At 49.2% G+C, this 17948-nt stretch overlaps 1 protein-coding gene across 1 annotated transcript; it reads left to right on the forward strand.

Moving 5' to 3' along the window:
* Positions 1–5160: 5160 nt before the first annotated feature.
* On the forward strand, positions 5161–9263 carry CCDC190 (coiled-coil domain containing 190). The gene is given in 4 exon segments (XM_073358185.1): positions 5161–5323; positions 6382–6511; positions 8629–8977; positions 8979–9263. Coding segments are annotated over 4 exon segments (927 nt in total).
* The last annotated feature ends 8685 nt before the right edge of the window (positions 9264–17948 follow it).

The following is a 17948-nucleotide window of genomic DNA, read 5'->3' on the forward strand; positions in this document are numbered from 1 at the left end:
CGACATCCTCACAGATGCAGGAACTAATTTTCTGGCAGGAACTATGGAAAGCCTTTGGGAAGCTCATGGGGTAAATCACTTGATTGCCACTCCTTACCACCATCAAACAAATGGCATGGTGGAGAAGTTTAATGGAACTTTGGGGGCCATGATACGTAAATTCGTAAATGAGCACTCCAATGATTGGGACCTAGTGTTGCAGCAGTTGCTCATTGCCTACAGAGCTGTACCACATCCCAGTTTAGGGTTTTACCCATTTGAACTTGTATATGGCTGTGAGGTTAAGGGGCCATTACAGTTGGTGAAGCAGCAATGGGAGGGATTTACACCTTCTCCAGGAACTAACATTCTGGACTTTGTAACCAACCTACAAAACACCCTCTGAACCTCTCTAGCCCTTGCTAAAGAAAACCTACAGGATGCTCAAAAAGAGCAAAAAGCCTGGTATGATAAACATGCCAGAGAGCATTCCTTCAAAGTAGGGGACTGGGTCATGGTCTTAAAAGCGCTCCAGGCCCATAAAATGGAAGCATCGTGGGAAGGGCTATTCACGGTCCAGGAGCACCTGGGAGCTGTTAATTATCTCATAGCATTCCCCACCTCCAACTGAAAGCCTAAGGTATTACCATATTAATTCTCTAAAGCCCTTTTATTCCAGAGAATTAAAGGTTTGTCAGTTTACAGCCCAAGGAGGAGATGACGCTGAGTGGCCTGAAGGTGTCTACTACGAAGGGAAAAGTGCTGGTGGCGTGGAAGAGGTGGACAAATGGCCATTGTAGTTTGGGTGCCTCATGCCCCCATTCTCCTCTATGAGCTGCGCTCCCTGGCCAGATTATGTCTCTCATCATACACCACATTCTCCCCTCTTGCTGAGTTACCACTATGTGTCGTGGGAGATGTAGTCTGGCTGGGGAACCTGTCCCATAAAGCAAAATGGGGATATAAGGCAGCCAAACTAAAACTCCCGGGAAGCACAGCAGTGGTATTTCCAAATTGAACATTTTCAGTTTTCAACTAAAAACCAAAAACTTGTTGATGTTTGGATGTCCAGTTGTTCAACAAAAAGTCAAAATTTTCCATTGCGAACAGACACGTAGTGAAAAGTTGCATTTAATTGAAACTTTTCCATCAAAATACAGTTTTGATGGAAAACTTTCCACCAGCCCTACCCATACAGAAGCTTCTGAGCTCAGCTTATTTCAGTGAATAAAGTGGGCCATGCTAACATGGGCACTTCCTGTTGAAGAATTTTCCTAACAAGCTGTATTATTCTCTGCACCAGGGTCAAATTCAGAATATAGAGAAAAAATGGAGCTAACCAGCCATGCCCATGGTCCCTCTGGGCACCACATTTTAGGAAACATGTGGATAAGGTGAAGAGAGACAAAAATGATCAAATGCTTAGAAAAGCTGACCTCTGAGGAAAGTTTTTAAAAAGGGCATGTTTAGAAGACTGAGGGGGGATCTGATAGCAGCCATCAAATATGTTAAGGGTAGTTTTAAAGAGGATTGTCATCAATTGTTCTCCATGTCCACTGAAGGTCAGACAAAAAACAGTGGGTTTAATCTGCAGCATGGAGGTTTACATTAGATATTAGAAAAAACTTTATTTCAATAAGGGCAGTTAAGCTCTGGAACGGGCTTCCAAGGGAGATTGTGGAATCCCTGTCACTGGGGGGTTTTAATAACAGGGCTGGTCTAGCATTACTTGGTCCTGTCTCAGTGCAGGGGGCTGGACTTGATGACATCTCGAGGTCCCTTCCAGCTCTACATTTAATTGATTCTGTGTGCCTTTTGTAGCTCACTGCCTCCCCACCCCCCTTCAGATATTTACACGGTAAGCTTGTCAGGCCAGGGGCTATGCCACAGTGTGTTTGTACACCTAGCACCATGGAGCCATGTCCTGGACTGGCTTCAGACATCACAAGGGGGAGGGGAATATTTTGTATTAGATCAACTTCTGCTGGTGAGAGAAAAAAGCTTTTGAGCCATACAGAGCTCTTCCTCAGGTCTGACTTGTGTATAAAACATGCAGCCACAGGAGCAGCCAAGAGATCTGGTCTGAGGAAGAGCTCTGTGTAAGCTGGAGAGCTTGTCTCTCTCACCAACAGAGGTAGGTCCAATCAAAGATACTACCTCAGCCACCTTGTCTCACTAATATCCTGGGACTGACAGGCTGCAACAACACATCTGATGAAGTGAGCTGTAGCTCACGAAAGCTCATGCTCAAATAAATTGGTTAGTCTCTAAGGTGCCACAAGTCCTCCTTTTCTTTTTGCGAATACAGACTAACACGGCTGTTCCTCTGAAAACTGTATAGATAATGTTAGTAATGGGGAGGAGGAGGAGAAGGCCCTGCCCACCACAGGAGAACGCTTGCTTTTCTCCTTAGCAAATAAGGAGAAAGGAATAACCTTGCTAAGCTCTTAGATACGCAGGGGACAGGTAACTTAGAAATACTCACAGCAGGGAGCTAAGCAGGCAGAGTGGGCTGAGCTGGTGGCTGAGCTGAGCTGCCTACATTCTGGAGAAGCCCATGACACTCTGTTAGGGTTCCCTCCCCACTCTGAACTCTAGGGTACAGATGTGGGGACCCACATGAAAGACCCCCTAAGCTTATTTCTACCAGCTTAGGGTAAAACTTCCCCAAGGCACAAACTCTTTGCCCTTGGAGGGTACACTGCCACCAGCAAGTGATTTAACAAAGCATCAGGGAAAGAACCACTTGGAGTTCCTATTCCCCCAAAATATCACCCCAAGTCCTTACACCCCCTTTCTGAGGAGGCTTGAGAATAATATCTTAACCAATTGGTTACAAAGTGATCACAGACCCAAACCCCTGGGTCTTAGCACAATAGATAAATCAGTCAGGCTCTTAAAAGAAACAAAACTTTATTAGAAAGAAAAAAGGTAAAAGATGCACCTCTGTAAAATTAGAAGGGAAGCTAATCTCATAGGGCAATCAGATTTAAAACACAGAGGATTTCCCTCTGGGCAAAAACTTTAAAGTTACAAAAAGAAAACCAGCACAGAGAAAATCACAAGCCAAAACAAAAGTAAACTAATGCATTTCCTTGCTAGTACTTATTAATTCTAATGTAGTTGGATTGCTTGCTTTCTTGATCGCTCTCTGGCAAGCACACAGAACAGACAGACAAAAGCCTTCCCCTCCCCACCAGATTTGAAAGTATCTTGTCCCCTTATTGGTCCCTTTGGTCAGGTGCCAGCCAGGTTACCTGAGCTTCTTAACCCTTTACAGGTAAAAGGATATTGTGCCTCTGGCCAGGAGGGATTTTATAGTACTGTATACAGGAAGGTTGTTACCCTTCCCTTTATATTTATGACACACTCCAATAAGGGTGATGTATGCTGCTGCTGTCCTTGAGCCTCTGCACAGTGGAGCCTCTGTTACAAACTGGCAATGCCTTCTCAGCAATATAATACCTGGCAACAGTTTAATAGCTACAGGGAGGCTTTCACAGTGCCCTTGCGAAGAGGAGGGGCCCATGGCTGCGGACGCCAGGGTGGAATGTCTGCTTGGTAGAGTGCATGCAGAGCAGCGACAGGCAAAGCTCTCCTCAATTGAAAGCTGACCTGTCACTCAAGTGGCCCTGCTGCACCACGGCTGTAAGGTGGAGGCTGGGGAGGGATATGCTTATGGCAATCGCACCATGAGCATGTCATGGGGTTTGTGCATTTAAACATCTCAACCTTCCCATTGCACAAGATGCTCCTCACCTGGAGTGGCCCACTGACACTGGGGCACCGGGGGCAGTACCAACATTCACTGAGCCAAGGGGGGACTCCGTAGGGTTAGCAATCCCAAATCAGTCCATCTTTGGGAGATGCCCCCTGTCAGGGGATTAAAGCACTGTCTGTGATATTAGGTAAGGAAAGATGGCCTGTGACACTGGTCTGTTGAGTGAGTCTTCTAACGGCTTTCTGCCTTGGCAAATTGAGGGTGGTGAGAATAGCTGTTTCAGTGTGGTGAGGGTGAAGCCCGCCAGATCTGTAAAGTGCTTCAGGTCCTCTCATGGGAGATGGAGACATTCTCTCATGGCAAAGTGCTCCTTAGCCTGCGGAGCTCTTCCTGTTTCAGGTCCTGTGATAAATGAAGGTGAGGCAGTGTGGGGGGTGGGGTGGGAGGGGTAGCTTCCTTTTATGGACACCCAGCCAGCCAGTTAGCTATAAAATCCCTCTTGGTAGCTCTTCTCTACTTACTTTACCTATAAAGGGTTAAAAAGTCTGGCTGCATGCATAGGTAAAAGGAAGTGAGTGGGCACCTGACCAAAAGAGCCAATGGGAAGGCTAGAACTTTTTAAAATTGAAACAAGGCTCCCTTTTGTCTGTGTGTGATTATTCTCCCAGAGAACAGGGACAGGGCTGGACTAGGCTGTAAGAGCTTGCGCCAGGTATGGAAAATCATTAAATCATACCTAGAAACTACTCATTGGAAATCCCAGATATGTAAGCAGATCAGGAAATGTCTAGGAAGACGTGATTAGGTTTATCCCTTTTATTTCTTTACGGCTTTTGGACTTCTCTGTGCTAACCCCCAAATGCTTTTGTTTTGCTTGTAACCATTAAGCTGGACCTCAAGAAAACCATTCTTGATGCTTAATTATTATATTTGCTCTTTTAAAAATCTAGCAATAGCCTAAGTTCCAGATGTATTTTCTTTCTTTCTGTTTTTAATAAAATTTACCTTTTTTAAGAACAGGATTAGGATTTTTGTGTCCTAAGAGGTTTGTGCATGTTGTTCAATTAGTTGGTGGCAACAGCTGATTTCCTTTGACTTCTTTCTCAGCTCTTCCCTGGAGGGGGGTGGTGAAAGGGCTTGAAGGTACCTGACAGGGAGGAATTCCCAAGTGCGCCTTCCTGGGTCTAAAGGGGTTTTCTTTTTTTTTTTTGCACTTGGGTGGTGGCAGCATCTACCCATCCAGGGTCAGAGAGAAGCTGTAACCTTGGGAGTTTAATACAAGCCTGGAGTGGCCAGTATTAATTTTTAGAACCCTTGCAGGCCCCCACCTTCTGCACTCAAAGTGCCAGCATGGGGAATCAGCCTTGACAGGTCCCTTCCATGGTGCTGTGCTCTTCTCTGGGACTTTCCAGCCTACGAGGGGAGCAGCTGTCGGCATCATACATCAGTCAAAAACACCTATGGCAGAGGGAGACCCATCCAGGCACTGGGAGCTGGAGAGACAGGATGTCAAGCAGGTTGAAGCCCGGCTCAGCCATAGGCTGCAGGACTTAGAGGAAGCACGACTCTACCACATGAATTCAATGATCAAAGAGCAGAGGGAGATACAGAGACTGCAACAAGGTGAGGCTCCCTTCCCATCTCCTCCAAATAGAGCCCCCAGCCCAGCATGAATTACAAAGAAACCCTCCAAAATTAGACATGCAGTGAGGAGAGATCCTGCCCAGCAGCAAACTCAGCAATCCAAGCAGTGGGGGAAGTGCGAGTGAAGGAGAGAATCTGTGAGGCAACCCGCAGAAAGGGCCAGTTAAAGAGCCACTGGATATTTGGTATTGGTGTCTGTGCTGCGTAGCTGTACCGCACTTGCCTGTCTTCTATGCTGGAACTTGCCTGTGTCAATATCAATTCCATTCCTAAGTTAGGTGTACGAGCAGCTCACACAGCCTTTGCATTTCCACATTACGGCATTTTTGCAGCACTCTAAGCTGCTGAGGGGTGTAAGCGGAAAGAGGAGGCAATGTTTCTGGAAGATGTGGCTGTCAGTTAGGTTGTCGCCAGACCAAGTGAAGCCAGGGACATGGTGGGTTGGTGGTGACAGTAAGTTTGCTAGATCTTTTATACTGTAGTTGGATTTATTTGGGAAGTTTGTTCATGACACCGTTGGTGGCATACACGGTTGGCATAAGTGTCTGGGTTTAGTTATGAATTATCACTTGATTTCAAAATTGCTTCTGGGCATGCCTCTTTGCAAACATTGACTAAGCCAGTGCCCAAAGGCACTGTCAGACTGCCCAGGCAAACGATCAGGCCCAAGACGGAGAGGCCTGATGTTGAGAATGGGGAGGGCTGGGACTGCGTGAACAGCTGGGTTTTAAGGAGGAGAGAGCACTTTGCAGGGGAGAACTAGATGGCTGTGCCAAGTGGCTGGAGGCAGCATGGGAGAAAACACACAGCTGAGGGTGGGAGACACAGGTGAAAGGCCCAGTGACAAGAGAGGATTGCACACAGCGTGTGGAGGTAGCCAAAAGGAAGGGCGAAATGGATGGTAAGATTTCCAGCCAGCCAGCCTGGCCCTCAGCAGTGCCTTGGTAGCTGTGCATTTCTAGGGGTGGCCCCAGGCTCTGCTGCGCTGCTCCCCAGTGTTCTCCATGATTAGTGATCAGTGTTTGCTCATGTCCTAGGCAATTCCCGGAAGAAGGCCCATGTCACTCTAGGGGACCTCTCCCAGGAGGTTGGTAAAAAGCCAGCTCTGCCCACGCTCCCCACTTCGTCAGGGCAGCAGCACAGCAACAGCCGAGCGGAGCAACTGAGGTAAGGATGTGTGTAATGTAACCTTCCTCTGCAGCCTGGCAACCAGAGTCACTCGCCACACACAAATGTCCATTAAACCTCAGCGCCCAACCAGGCAGGGGTGACAACTGTACTGAGTGCTGCAGGCATCTCCTGCCCCTGGGCAGGGTAAGCCTCAGGGTGGATGGGGATGGGTGACAAGAGGGAGTTAGATGGTTACAAACATGCTAAGCAGCCTATGGCTGGAGATGCCCATCACAGGACGGGGTAAAGGGAGCAGAGGGTAACTCTCAGACTGGACAAGGTTATCCCAGGCTGAGTGTCTTGTCCTGTGGGAGGTTAGCCACACATGAAACCAGCTTCTGATGGCACTTACTGACTAACACAACTGGTCAGAACTTGGAAAAACATGTTGAAATGGTAACATTGTCCCTTTATCACAGGGTGTGAAATGGAACCATGGTTATTTTATATTTTTTTTTAAATTTCATGACAGTTTTCAAAAATTTTTGAATTTTTAAAACTTCAAAATTTTGGATTTTTGACATTTCAAATTTGTGTTACTCCCCCCCCCATTGCCATTGAATGCAATAACTGTAATAACGTGGAAAGAGCAGGGTGGAGGCATAGCCGCTTGTCACTCATTCCTGTAGCATTTTTCCTTTTACTGCTCGCTAATTTCAAAACTTCCCTGATTTTGGTAAGGGACAGAGCAGCAAAGGGCAAACTGAGCTCCTGCCAAAGCTTGAGAGTGTTTTGAAGTTACAGAGAGGAAAAAAGGAAAAGAGACAGCACAAAGTGACAAGAAACAAACCCTTGATGTTATTTAATCTGTCACACTCAGTGACAAGACAAAGGGAAATGGAGGGAAAAGGGGAGAAAGAGGAAAAACATCCACTTACCACATTTCACACACCCCAGGTTTTCCATTTTTTGTTTCTTTTCTCATATTTGCCAGTGCAAAAAGTAATGAAGTGAAAAAATGTGCTATTTTCTCACTTTCTTTTCATTTTTAACCTTTTCCTCCTTTGTTTCAGTGAAAAAACGGCAGGGAGAGAGTAAAATATACTAAGTGGGCATTTTACAATAATTTTGAAACAAAAAATGTAGCAAATACCCCAAAATGTTGGTACTTTTTAAATACATTTTTCACTTCAATATTTTTCCAAACAATGAAAAATGTCACTGTACACAAACTCGCTTTGCAAAAACATGTGTGCTTGTTGCCTATAGGTCCCCATTTTTTGAAAGAATTTTTTTTACTGGAAAAATATGGCCTGTCTGGGCCAAAGGGAGCAATGCCCAGCCCATATATATGAGCACCGGGAATCTTGGCTGGAGGAGTCCTGTTGGACTCACCTGGCAGAGCACCTATTGAAGTCCTGGAAAGGTGGTTGGGCACAAGCCTGCCCACAGCTGAAGGTCCCTCCCAAAGCCTAAGGGGAGGAGCTACTGGATCCAGCACTCAAGTGAATGCGGGAGACAACTAATGAAAAACAAGGATGGGAGTGAGGGTCACAGGATCATAAGCAGGGAGCCAGAGAGGGACAGCGAACAGAGAACCCTGGACAGCACCCACTGCTCCTCTAAGGCATTGAGGGAGCCAGCAGATGTGGCCCAGAGGAACTCTGCCCAGAGTTGTGACCTGAGGGAGGAACAGAAATATGCCCCACAGGTGCAGAGCACCTCCTCATCCAACAACCTCCTCCTGGTGCAATGGACGGCCACTGTGGCCAGCGCCAGGAGGTAATGGCAAAGAGGTCTAGTGACTTTATGGGGCCACGGATGGGGTGTGCATAGTGTAGGAGGTGCGGGGAGAAGTGCAGCCAGAACCTAAGGAGAAGGTTCTAGAGGAGCGGGAAAGGGGGCTGCAGCCTGGTGCACCAGGGTCTCCCTCTCGCTGCAGAAGGGGCAGGTGTGAGGGAGAGGAGTGACCCATGCCAGGTATACACCTTGTGCTCATGGCTCTGTGAAGTAGCCTCACGTGGCAGAGCAGCTAAGCACGATGGGTGGGCAGAGCAGCTGGGCACTGTCATGGGCACTGGGGTCAGGATGGCAAGCAAAGGGAGGTGATTAAGGGAGAGCCGCTGGTCAGTGACTGCACAGGTTTCCACCCCTCTCTCTTCCCTCCTTTATAGAGCACTGAGAAGTACTTTGCCCAAGATGGAGGGACCCACACGGGCAGCCCAATCACCCTTGCAGCATCAGACACGCAACGGTGACATCCTGGATGATGCAGAACAGGAGTCCTCTGGAAGGCATGGATCGACTTCAACATGCACCCAGGCTAAAGCTGCAAGCTCCATCCCAGACATCAACCTGTCTGACCTCAGATATTCCATCGCCAGGCGGCTGAACATCTCTGCCAATCTGGCAGAGCAGGAAGAAACCAGCAGCCAAGGAGAGCTGGGTACAGGCCCCACAGTGCTTCCCCATGGACAGTCAGAGGCCAGCGATGTGGATGGCAGTGACACCATGCCCAAGCCCCCCAGCAGAAGCTAGCTGCACAGGGAGAAGAAAGCCTTCCCTTGGCCATGAGAAGCTAAGCTCTGATACAGATGCCTATGCCCCCGACAGCAGCCACCTCAGATCCATGCACAGCAGGCCTGGGTTTCTGGAGTTGTATGCTGAAGCCAGGAAGGCCCGGTTTATCCGGCACAAGGGCATTCCAGCCTCGGGGAAGGAACTCAGCCTGCAAGAGATCTTTGGGCATGTCAACAGCTTAGACCCCAGCCCCCCAGCAGAAGAACAGAAGCAGCACAACCCTAAATGATGGCTCCTTCCCCTAAGGGAGGCTTGTGAGGGTCAACCACAGGAAAAGGTGGTCTGCCCTGCTGTCTGGAACAGCCAGCTAGCCAGGGTTATAGATTCATAGATTGTAAGGCCATTAGGGCATCTAGTCTGACCTGCTGTAGAAGACGTGCCATGGAATTTCATCCAGCTACTGCCCATAGCTTCTGCTTGACCTACAGCATAGCTTTTCGAAAGAAACACCACCTCCTGATGGAAAGATTTCATCTGAGGAAGAATCCACCACAGCCCTTGAGAAGGTGTTTTACCCTCACTGTAAATAAGTTGCCACTTTCTCCCAGTCTGAGTCTATCTAGCTTGATCTTCCTGCTCTTGGCTCTCATTTTGCCTGTGTCTGCTAGAATTAAGAGCCCTCTTTTCTCAGAAATCATCTGCCCATCGAGGTACTTGTTGTCCATAATCAAGTGGTTTCTTAACCTTCTTCTCTTTGATCAGCTAAAGAGATTGAGCTGAATTTCTCTCTCACTCACAGGCAGGATTGCCAGACTTCAGATCAGTCTCATGACTCTTCTCCGAATCCTTTCAGTTTCTCAGCAGCCTTGTAGAAGTGTGGGCCCCAGAAGGGACACAGTGTCTGGTAATGGTCTCACTGATGCAGTACACACAGTGTATGGCAACCCTGCAACGGCAGAGCAGGGGAGTTCAGGCCCCCTGTAGATCTCATTCCTCTGGAATGAAGGGGAACATCTCCTCACTGTTCCCAGTCACCCAAAACCACCCAGAATATCATCCAAGGTCTGGGGCTCTGCAAGTCCTAGGCCACATTCCATGCCCTCCTGGGTGCAGTGTGCCCCCATGTGGCGATGCCCATGCAGTGCTGCTCCTACTGGCCTGGACCCAGACACAGGGCTCTGCAGGGACTCTCTCTGCTGGCAGCTGCAGGCATAGGCAGCAGTTGGAAGGAGCCTGTGGCCATGTTTAAAAACCTTTCTGAGGCTGGGGAGTTAAGTGACATGCTGAAGGTTACCCAGAGAATCAGACCAGCTCTCCTGAACCCCAAAGCTCTAACCACTAGGGAAGGCTTTCCCTCCACCCCTAACAATCTGTTTCTGGTGTCCAGAGGCAGGATTTGGGCATGTTCTTCTAAGGCAGCCTTGTTTGTATCTTGTGACGCTCTTTGGGGTAGGAATTGGCTGTTTGTGGCCTGTTTGTACAGTGCCTAGCAAAATGGGGTCCTTATCCATGACTAGGGTTTGTAGGTGCTATGAACATACAAATAATAAATGATGGAATAATTCCTGCCAGCTGAGAACAAGAGTAAGGGACATTCCTTTTCCAATCTGTGCCTTGAGTTTTCGCCTCCCTTGGCCCATCCAGGAGACTCAAAATATTAGGCTGGTTGTGAATTTGTCTTATAATAAAACTTAAGTGCACCAAAGCAATCAGTGTTGCCCAGTTGGTCTGAGGGGGTTAACAATATCTGGGGCCTTGCAGAGTTGTTTGTGTTAGGCTGAGGACTGGCTGCTACAAGTCAGGGCTATTCCTGGTGTCAAAGAGTGGCCACACAATCCAGTGACCCTGAACACAGCAGAAACAAACAGCAGGCAGTTTCCTTGCTCACAAATCCTCACATCTGCCCCTGTACTGCCTCTCAGGGTCATGCTGACAACTCCTTCTCCAGGCTTTCTGTCCCTAGCACACACCACCTGCAACAGAGAGCCCAGCCCCTGCATCTGCACCCAGGGAAACCCTGGTTAATCTATCTCCATTACCTCTGGCCTGGCCACGTGGCTCAGTGTCTTGTGCGGGCACCCCCATTGGCTGCGTCTCATTTTACTACATAGACTGGCTTGGTTGCTCCGTTTACAGAGCATAATGATGTCTGTGATTGTCCTTGGGTCTGAGACCCACCTGATGGGATCTGCTAGCACCTTCCAGCATAACTACATCCATCTGAAAGGCCCTGGGACTGGAGCATGGAAACAAACTGCTGCCTTACTAATGGATGGCCTGAACTTGTGGTGAACTCTGTTCTCCTCGGCCTTTATAGTCTGTGAGTGTTGCTATGCTAGCTATGACAGAGTGGGAATGTTGTTAATGTCTTCTCTGAATACTGTGTGCGTGCCTCAGTTTCCTCCTATGTGTTACTCAAGTATTCAGGTGGTGGGATGAGGGTGTGTGATCATTGCAGCAGCCCAAGAGGGTGTGTGACTCTCTGTAGCCTGGCAGTTGAGGGCTGGGCCCCCACCTCTGCAAGGATCAGCCGAAGGTGTTGCTGCAGACCAGGTGACCTGCTGGCCGGGAGAAAGAGACAAAGGAATGAGGAAGGGCAACAGGCGTGTCTGGGGCCAGGCAACTGGAACTGGTCAGTCTCCTGTTTGGGACTCTGGGGGTGGGGGGAGGAGTCCAGGGCACCAGGTCCGGGATTCCCCCAAGATGGGCTTTGCTGAAAGTCACTGATTTCTGTGCTAACAAGCTCTGCTCTATGCTATGTATCTGTCAACTAATAAACCTTCCATTTTACAACACTGGCTGAGAGTCACTGCTGACTGTAGAGTTGGGGCGCAGGACCCCTCCAGCTTCCCCAGAAGCTCTGCCCAGGCAGACCCCTCTGTGGGCAGTGCACGGTGTAATCTCACACCCACCAAAAGTGATCACTTTGGCAAAGCAGCTCCATCATGCTAAGCACTTAGGCAGAATAGGCATGTCTATGCAAATACGGTCTGTTCCTGAAGCCTTTTCCCCCAGTGTGTCACTAGATGTCAGGGGAGAGCTCATTCAGACCCTGCTTACACTGATTCTGTTTTTAAAGTGCCCTGGGGGGGGGGGGGGTCGGTCACATGTTCCAGGTTTTCTCCACAACTGGGAGAGTGAGAAAACTACTTTTTAAAAGCCAAGTCAAAGTTCTTATGCAATCACTGGACTCCAGGAGATGTGAACAAGGGGTGATCAGCCTGGTAGCTGGTATACAGGGGCTTATGGCATTAAGGGGTGGGGAGGGGAGGAGGGAAGGACAAGGCCACACTACAAATCAAAATTTAGGATATGCCAGCCTTCTGCTGCTTGGGCAATCCTCTGGGGTGGAGCGGGTGGGTCCCCGGAATCTTATTCCCTCCTCCTCCCCCCCCCGCCCCGTGTTCTTGGGCATCTGGGTGAGGAGGCTATTGAACTTGGGGAGGAGGGAGGGCGATTATACAGGGGCTGCAGCGGCCGTCTGTGCGCTTGCTGCCTTTCCCTCATAAGATCCACCAGACAGCAGAGCATGTCAGTTTGCTCCCCCATCAGCTTGAGCATGGCATCCTGCCTGCTCTCATCAAGCGCCTCCCTCCTCTCATCCCGGTCATTGAACGCTTTCCAGGACTAGAATCATAGAATCATAGAATATCAGGATTGGAAGGGACCTCAGGAGGTCATCTAGTCCAACCCCCTGCTCAAAAGCAGGACCCATCCCCAATTAAATCATCCCAGACAGGGCTTTGTCAAGCCTGACCTTAAAAACTTCTAAGGAAGGAGATTCCATCACCTCCCTAGGCAACGCATTCCAGTGTTTCACCACCCTCCTAGTGAAAAAGTTTTTCCTAATATCCAACCTAAACTTCCCCCACTGCAACTTGAGACCATTACTCCTTGTCCTGTCCTCTTCCACCACTGAGAATAGTCTAGAACCATCCTCTCTGGAACCACCTCTCAGGTAGTTGAAAGCAGCTATCAAATCCCCCCTCATTCTTCTCTTCCGCAGACTAAACAATCCCAGTTCCCTCAGCCTCTCCTCATAAGTCATGTGTTCCAGACCCCTAATCATTTTTGTTGCCCTTCGCTGGACTCTCTCCAATTTATCCACATCCTTCTTGTAGTGTGGGGCCCAAAACTGGACACAGTACTCCAGATGAGGCCTCACCAATGTCGAATAGAGGGGGACGATCACGTCCCTCGATTTGCTCGCTATGCCCCTACTTATACATCCCAAAATGCCATTGGCCTTCTTGGTGTAACCCTTCTGCCCATCAGAGTGGGCAGCAACAAGGGCCGGGTTCAATATCTAGGGGTTCCATTCCAATAGCATAATGCAAACCGGCTCGAGCCCCCACCCAGTGACCTGGGACAAATATATACCACCCCCGCTGGGCGCCTCCAAGAGGCAATACTTCCCCTCTCGCAAGCACATAGTCTGAGTGTAGCAAAAGCCTTTTAATAACAGAGAGAAACAATGTGGCATTATGTTGGGAAACACCACCAACAGGATTCATAACACAACCCATGAGCAAAAAAAACCCACCCCAGGCAAATCGGGGCATGCCCTTTTCCCTTTGGTTCTTGAGTCCAGCAACCCCAAATCACCCAAAGTCCCAAAAGTCCAATGCCCCAAAAGTCTCTGTCCCTGGTCAGGGCAGCCCCAGAGTTCGAAAGTTTATCTGCAGAGCTTTACCTCCCAACCTGGGTGGAAATGGGACGGGGGGTAAGAGGCACCTTACATGATCTGAAGCTGACCGCCCCATAGCTCCATAGTGGCACTCCGCTCCGCCAGCCGCCCCACAAACTCCTTCGCTCAGCTGCACTCTGCTCCGCCAGCCGCCCCACGAACTCCTTTGCTCAGCTGCGCTCCGCTCCACCAGCCGCCCCACAAATTCCTTCGCTTAGCTCCACGGCCCACAAGCAGCTCCTGCCATCCACACACTGCTCCACGTCGAACTGCTTCACCAGCCGTCCCGCAAACTGCTCCACAATATATCTTCAGGCTCCCCCACTACTTAACACAACACTCAGTGATTGCAGCTCTTAAGTGAATTCAGCTTATAGTAGGGGAGCCCCAGTGCTGGTGCATTGTCAGCCCAAAATGAGCTCAGCAGCCTATAACTAGACTTCTAATGAAATCAAAATTAGTTCTGATATTCCACAGTGGAGAGAGGAGGAAGTGCAATTAGCATGTAAGGCCCTCACCAAGGGGCCCATGCCACCAAGTATTAATACTTGTCCCCAGCCTCTCTCTATTCACACAGTTTTGGAACCCATGACCCTTGCCTAGCGAGTGCTACTTAGTTGATGGTGAATCCCTCCATCATAACAAAAGGCCACGTACAGTTCCAAGCACAGTTCCCATAATCAGGGTAATAACAATTTATTCTTCCTGCCCCAATAACAGAGACACTGGGGATCCCACAGCAGCCAAAGTGACCATTTGGGCAGCTATGGTCTCATTCTAGGCGTGGTGGGTGTGCCTATGCAAATGAGATCGGCCTCTGAAGTTCTTTTCCACAACTTGCCACACCTCACCACCAGATGTCAGGGTGGAGCTCATCCTGACACTGCTTACATCGGCAACAAGGCATTGACTCTGCCATTGTTTCCCTCCACGCATTCAGCTGTGCCCTATCTGTGCGGGAGGATTGCATAAGCTCTGCAAACATGTTGTCCCAGTGCATTTTTCCTGCCTTCTAATCTGGGCCAGCCTCTGCAACGGAGTTGATAGGGGGCGTGTTGAAACATTTGCACCTGCGGTAGGAGAAAAAGGGAGGGTAGAAGTTTAAAAGATACATTTTAGAGAACAAAGGGGAGACTGTTTCTCAGTGAAACAAGCAATTCATAGTACCTAGCACATGTTATTTCTGTACAAGGTCGCATTTTGCCTTTTATACTGAGTGCCTGCCAGTTTGGTGTGACTGCATCACATGTGGCTGGGCAACAGCATTCAGCTTGCAGGCAGCCATGGTAAGCCCTAGGGGCACAAGGGATTCTGCTCCTTCCACATTCATTACAATGCTTTCGAACTGCGGCGCCCTCCTTTCCCATGCCAAGCAATGCCTGGTGGATTGGCCATTTAAAAGGAGGGCCTGCAGTCTCTCTGGGATGATCGCTTCACACACACACACACCACCCCGCACCCTTTAGGCCAAACGCCAACAGGTCAGCATGGACGGGTTTCCACCTTGGGAGGGGGTGGAGGGTATTGGCTCCAGGGTGATGAACAGTTCCTGGCTGCCAGGGAGAACAGATTCACTGGTTGCTGCCTGTGCACTCTCCTCCTCCTCCTCTTCCTCCTCCAAAAATCCATCCTCCCTACTCCGTGAGAGTCTCCCTTTGCAGGTGTCCACGGACAGTGGTGGGGTAGTGGTGGCATGTCCCCCTCCCCCCCCAGAATTGCATGCAGCTCATCATACAGGCGGCATGTATGGGGCTGTGACCTGGAGCACCCATTTGCCTCTCTAGTCTTTTGGTAGGCTTGGCTGAGCTCTTTGATTTTCACACGGCATTGCTGTGTGTCCCTGGAGTAGCCTCTGTCCGTCATGCCCTGGGAGATTTTCGCAAATATGTTTGTGTTCCTTTTTTTGCTTAACTGATCACTCTCATTACATTGTGTACGGTAACACCCATTGTTTCATGTTCTCGGTGTATATAAAATCGTCCTACTGTATTTTCCACTGCATGCATCTGATGAAGTGCGCTGTAGCCCATGAAAGCTTATCCTCAAATAAATTTGTTAGTCTCTAAGGTGCCACAAGTACTCCTGTTCTTTTTGCAGATACAGACTAACATAGCTGCTACTCTGAAATGAGTTATTCCTTATGATCCAAAGTGACAGTGAGGGTTCCGATGATGATATTGACTCGAGTAACACATATGACATGAGTTTGCTTGTGGCATTCACGGACATGCTCACCACCGTGGAATGCTGCTTTTGGCCTTGGGAAACAAGCACTGAGTGGTGGGATCACATCCTCATGCAAGACTGGGATGACGAGCAGTGGCTGCAGAACTTTTGGATGAGAAAAGCCACTTTCACGGGAATGTGTGATGAGCTCACCCCCCTCCCACCCTGCGGCGCAAGAACACGAGCTGTCCTGATGGTGAAGAAGCGGGTGTATATTGCAATCTGGAAGCTGGCAACTCCAGACAGCTACCGATCGGTTGCTAATCAGTTTGGAGTGAGAAAGTCGACCGTTGGAATCGTGTTGATGCAAGTTTGCAGGGCCATTATTGCATCCTGCTCAGAAGAACCGTGATTCTGAGTAACGTGCAATGTCATTGTGGATGGCTTTGCACAAATGGCTTTCCCTAACTGCGGAGGAGTGATAGAAGGCAAGCATATTCCAATTCTGGCACCAGCCCACCTAGCCTCCGAGTACATTAATTGGAAGGGGTATTTCTCTATGGTTCTCCAGGTGCTTGTGGATCACCGTGGGTGTTTCATTGACATCAACGCAGGCTGGCCTGGAAAAGTGCATGATGCATGCATCTTTCGGAACACTGGCCTGTTCAGGAAGCTGCAAGCTGGGACTTTTTCCCCAGACCAGAAGATCACTGTAGGGGAAGTCGAAATGCCAATTGTGATCCTTGGAGACCCAGCTTACCCTTTAATGCCGTGGCTCATGAAACCCTCCTCACGGAGCCTTGACAGCAGCAAGGAGCAGTTCAACAACAGGCTGAGCCAGTGCAGAATGACTGTGGAGTGTGCTTTTGGCTATTTAAAGGGCTGCTGGCGCTCTCTGTATGGGAAGCTGGACCTGGCCGATGACAGCATCCCCGCAGTTACATCTGTGTGCCGTACCCTCCATAACTTTTGTGAAGGGAAAGGTGAATAATTCACTCAGGCATGAAACTCGGAGGTTTGGGGGGGAGGGATAGCTCAGTGGTTTGAGCATTGGCCTGCTAAACCCAGGGTTGTAAATTCAATCCTTGAGGGGGCCATTTAGGGATCTGGGGAAAAAATTGGGGATTGATCCTGCTTTGAGCAGGGGGTTGGACTAGATGACCTCCTGAGGTCCCTTCCAACTCTGATATTCTATGATTCTATGAACTCCTGGAGGCTGAGTTTGAACAGCCAGAGAGCAGGGCTATTAGAGGGGCCCAGTGCAGGGCTGCAAGGATTAGGGATGCCTTGAGGGAGCAATTTGAGGCTGAAAGCCACCAGTAATGTCTGGTGCCCTGCACAGGAGTGAAGTGCAGTGGTTCCAATGTTTGTAGGAATCTGTGTTTGCTACTCTGATTTGCAGTGCCTGTTTCTTTCCTGGGCTAAGGTATCTGTTACTTTATGCAATAATAAAGAATGTTTTCAAAGCCAAAAAAATCCATTTATTGAAAAGAAAATTCATTTATTGAAAAGAAACACAACTGCTTGGGAACCAGAAAGGGCAAGGGGGTGGGGTGGGGAACGGTACAATCACAGATTTGCATATGTCCTGTTATCATACTCAGCCTTCCTGTCTGGAGTGCTGTGCAATGAGTGCTGCACTTGAGGAAGGCTACACTGCATGGTGATGGGGGTTGAGTGCAGTGGGTAAGGGTCATAGTGTTCAGGGCTGGGTGGTGAAGCTACAGATGTTGGAGGCAGCTGGTGGCAGTAAGAACCCGGATGTTGGGGGAAGTGGGTTGGAGGTGACATGGGGGCACAAGGGAAAGAGTTTTGGGACAAGGGCTGCAGCGGGGGGGGGGGGGAAGCAGGGGCGGTAGTGCTCCGCCTACATGGCTACAAACGCCTGGATAGAGTCCGCTTGGCGCTCCATTATGTTTATCAGCTGATCTGTGCTTTGCTGCTAGAGTACTGCGCTTTTGTGCTGGTGCTCCTCATTCTGCTGGCGGATCCTCCTTTCACTGTCCCGCCACTCCTGCACTTTTCAATTTTCATGACTTGAATGCTGCATTACTTCATGCAACATGCCTTCCTTGCTTCTACGTGGTCTCTTTCTGATTCTTTGGAGTCTTTCGGCTGGTG

The sequence above is a fragment of the Lepidochelys kempii genome, chromosome 8 (genome assembly GCF_965140265.1).
Source record: "Lepidochelys kempii isolate rLepKem1 chromosome 8, rLepKem1.hap2, whole genome shotgun sequence".
In the NCBI taxonomy this organism is placed as follows: Eukaryota; Metazoa; Chordata; order Testudines; family Cheloniidae; genus Lepidochelys; species Lepidochelys kempii.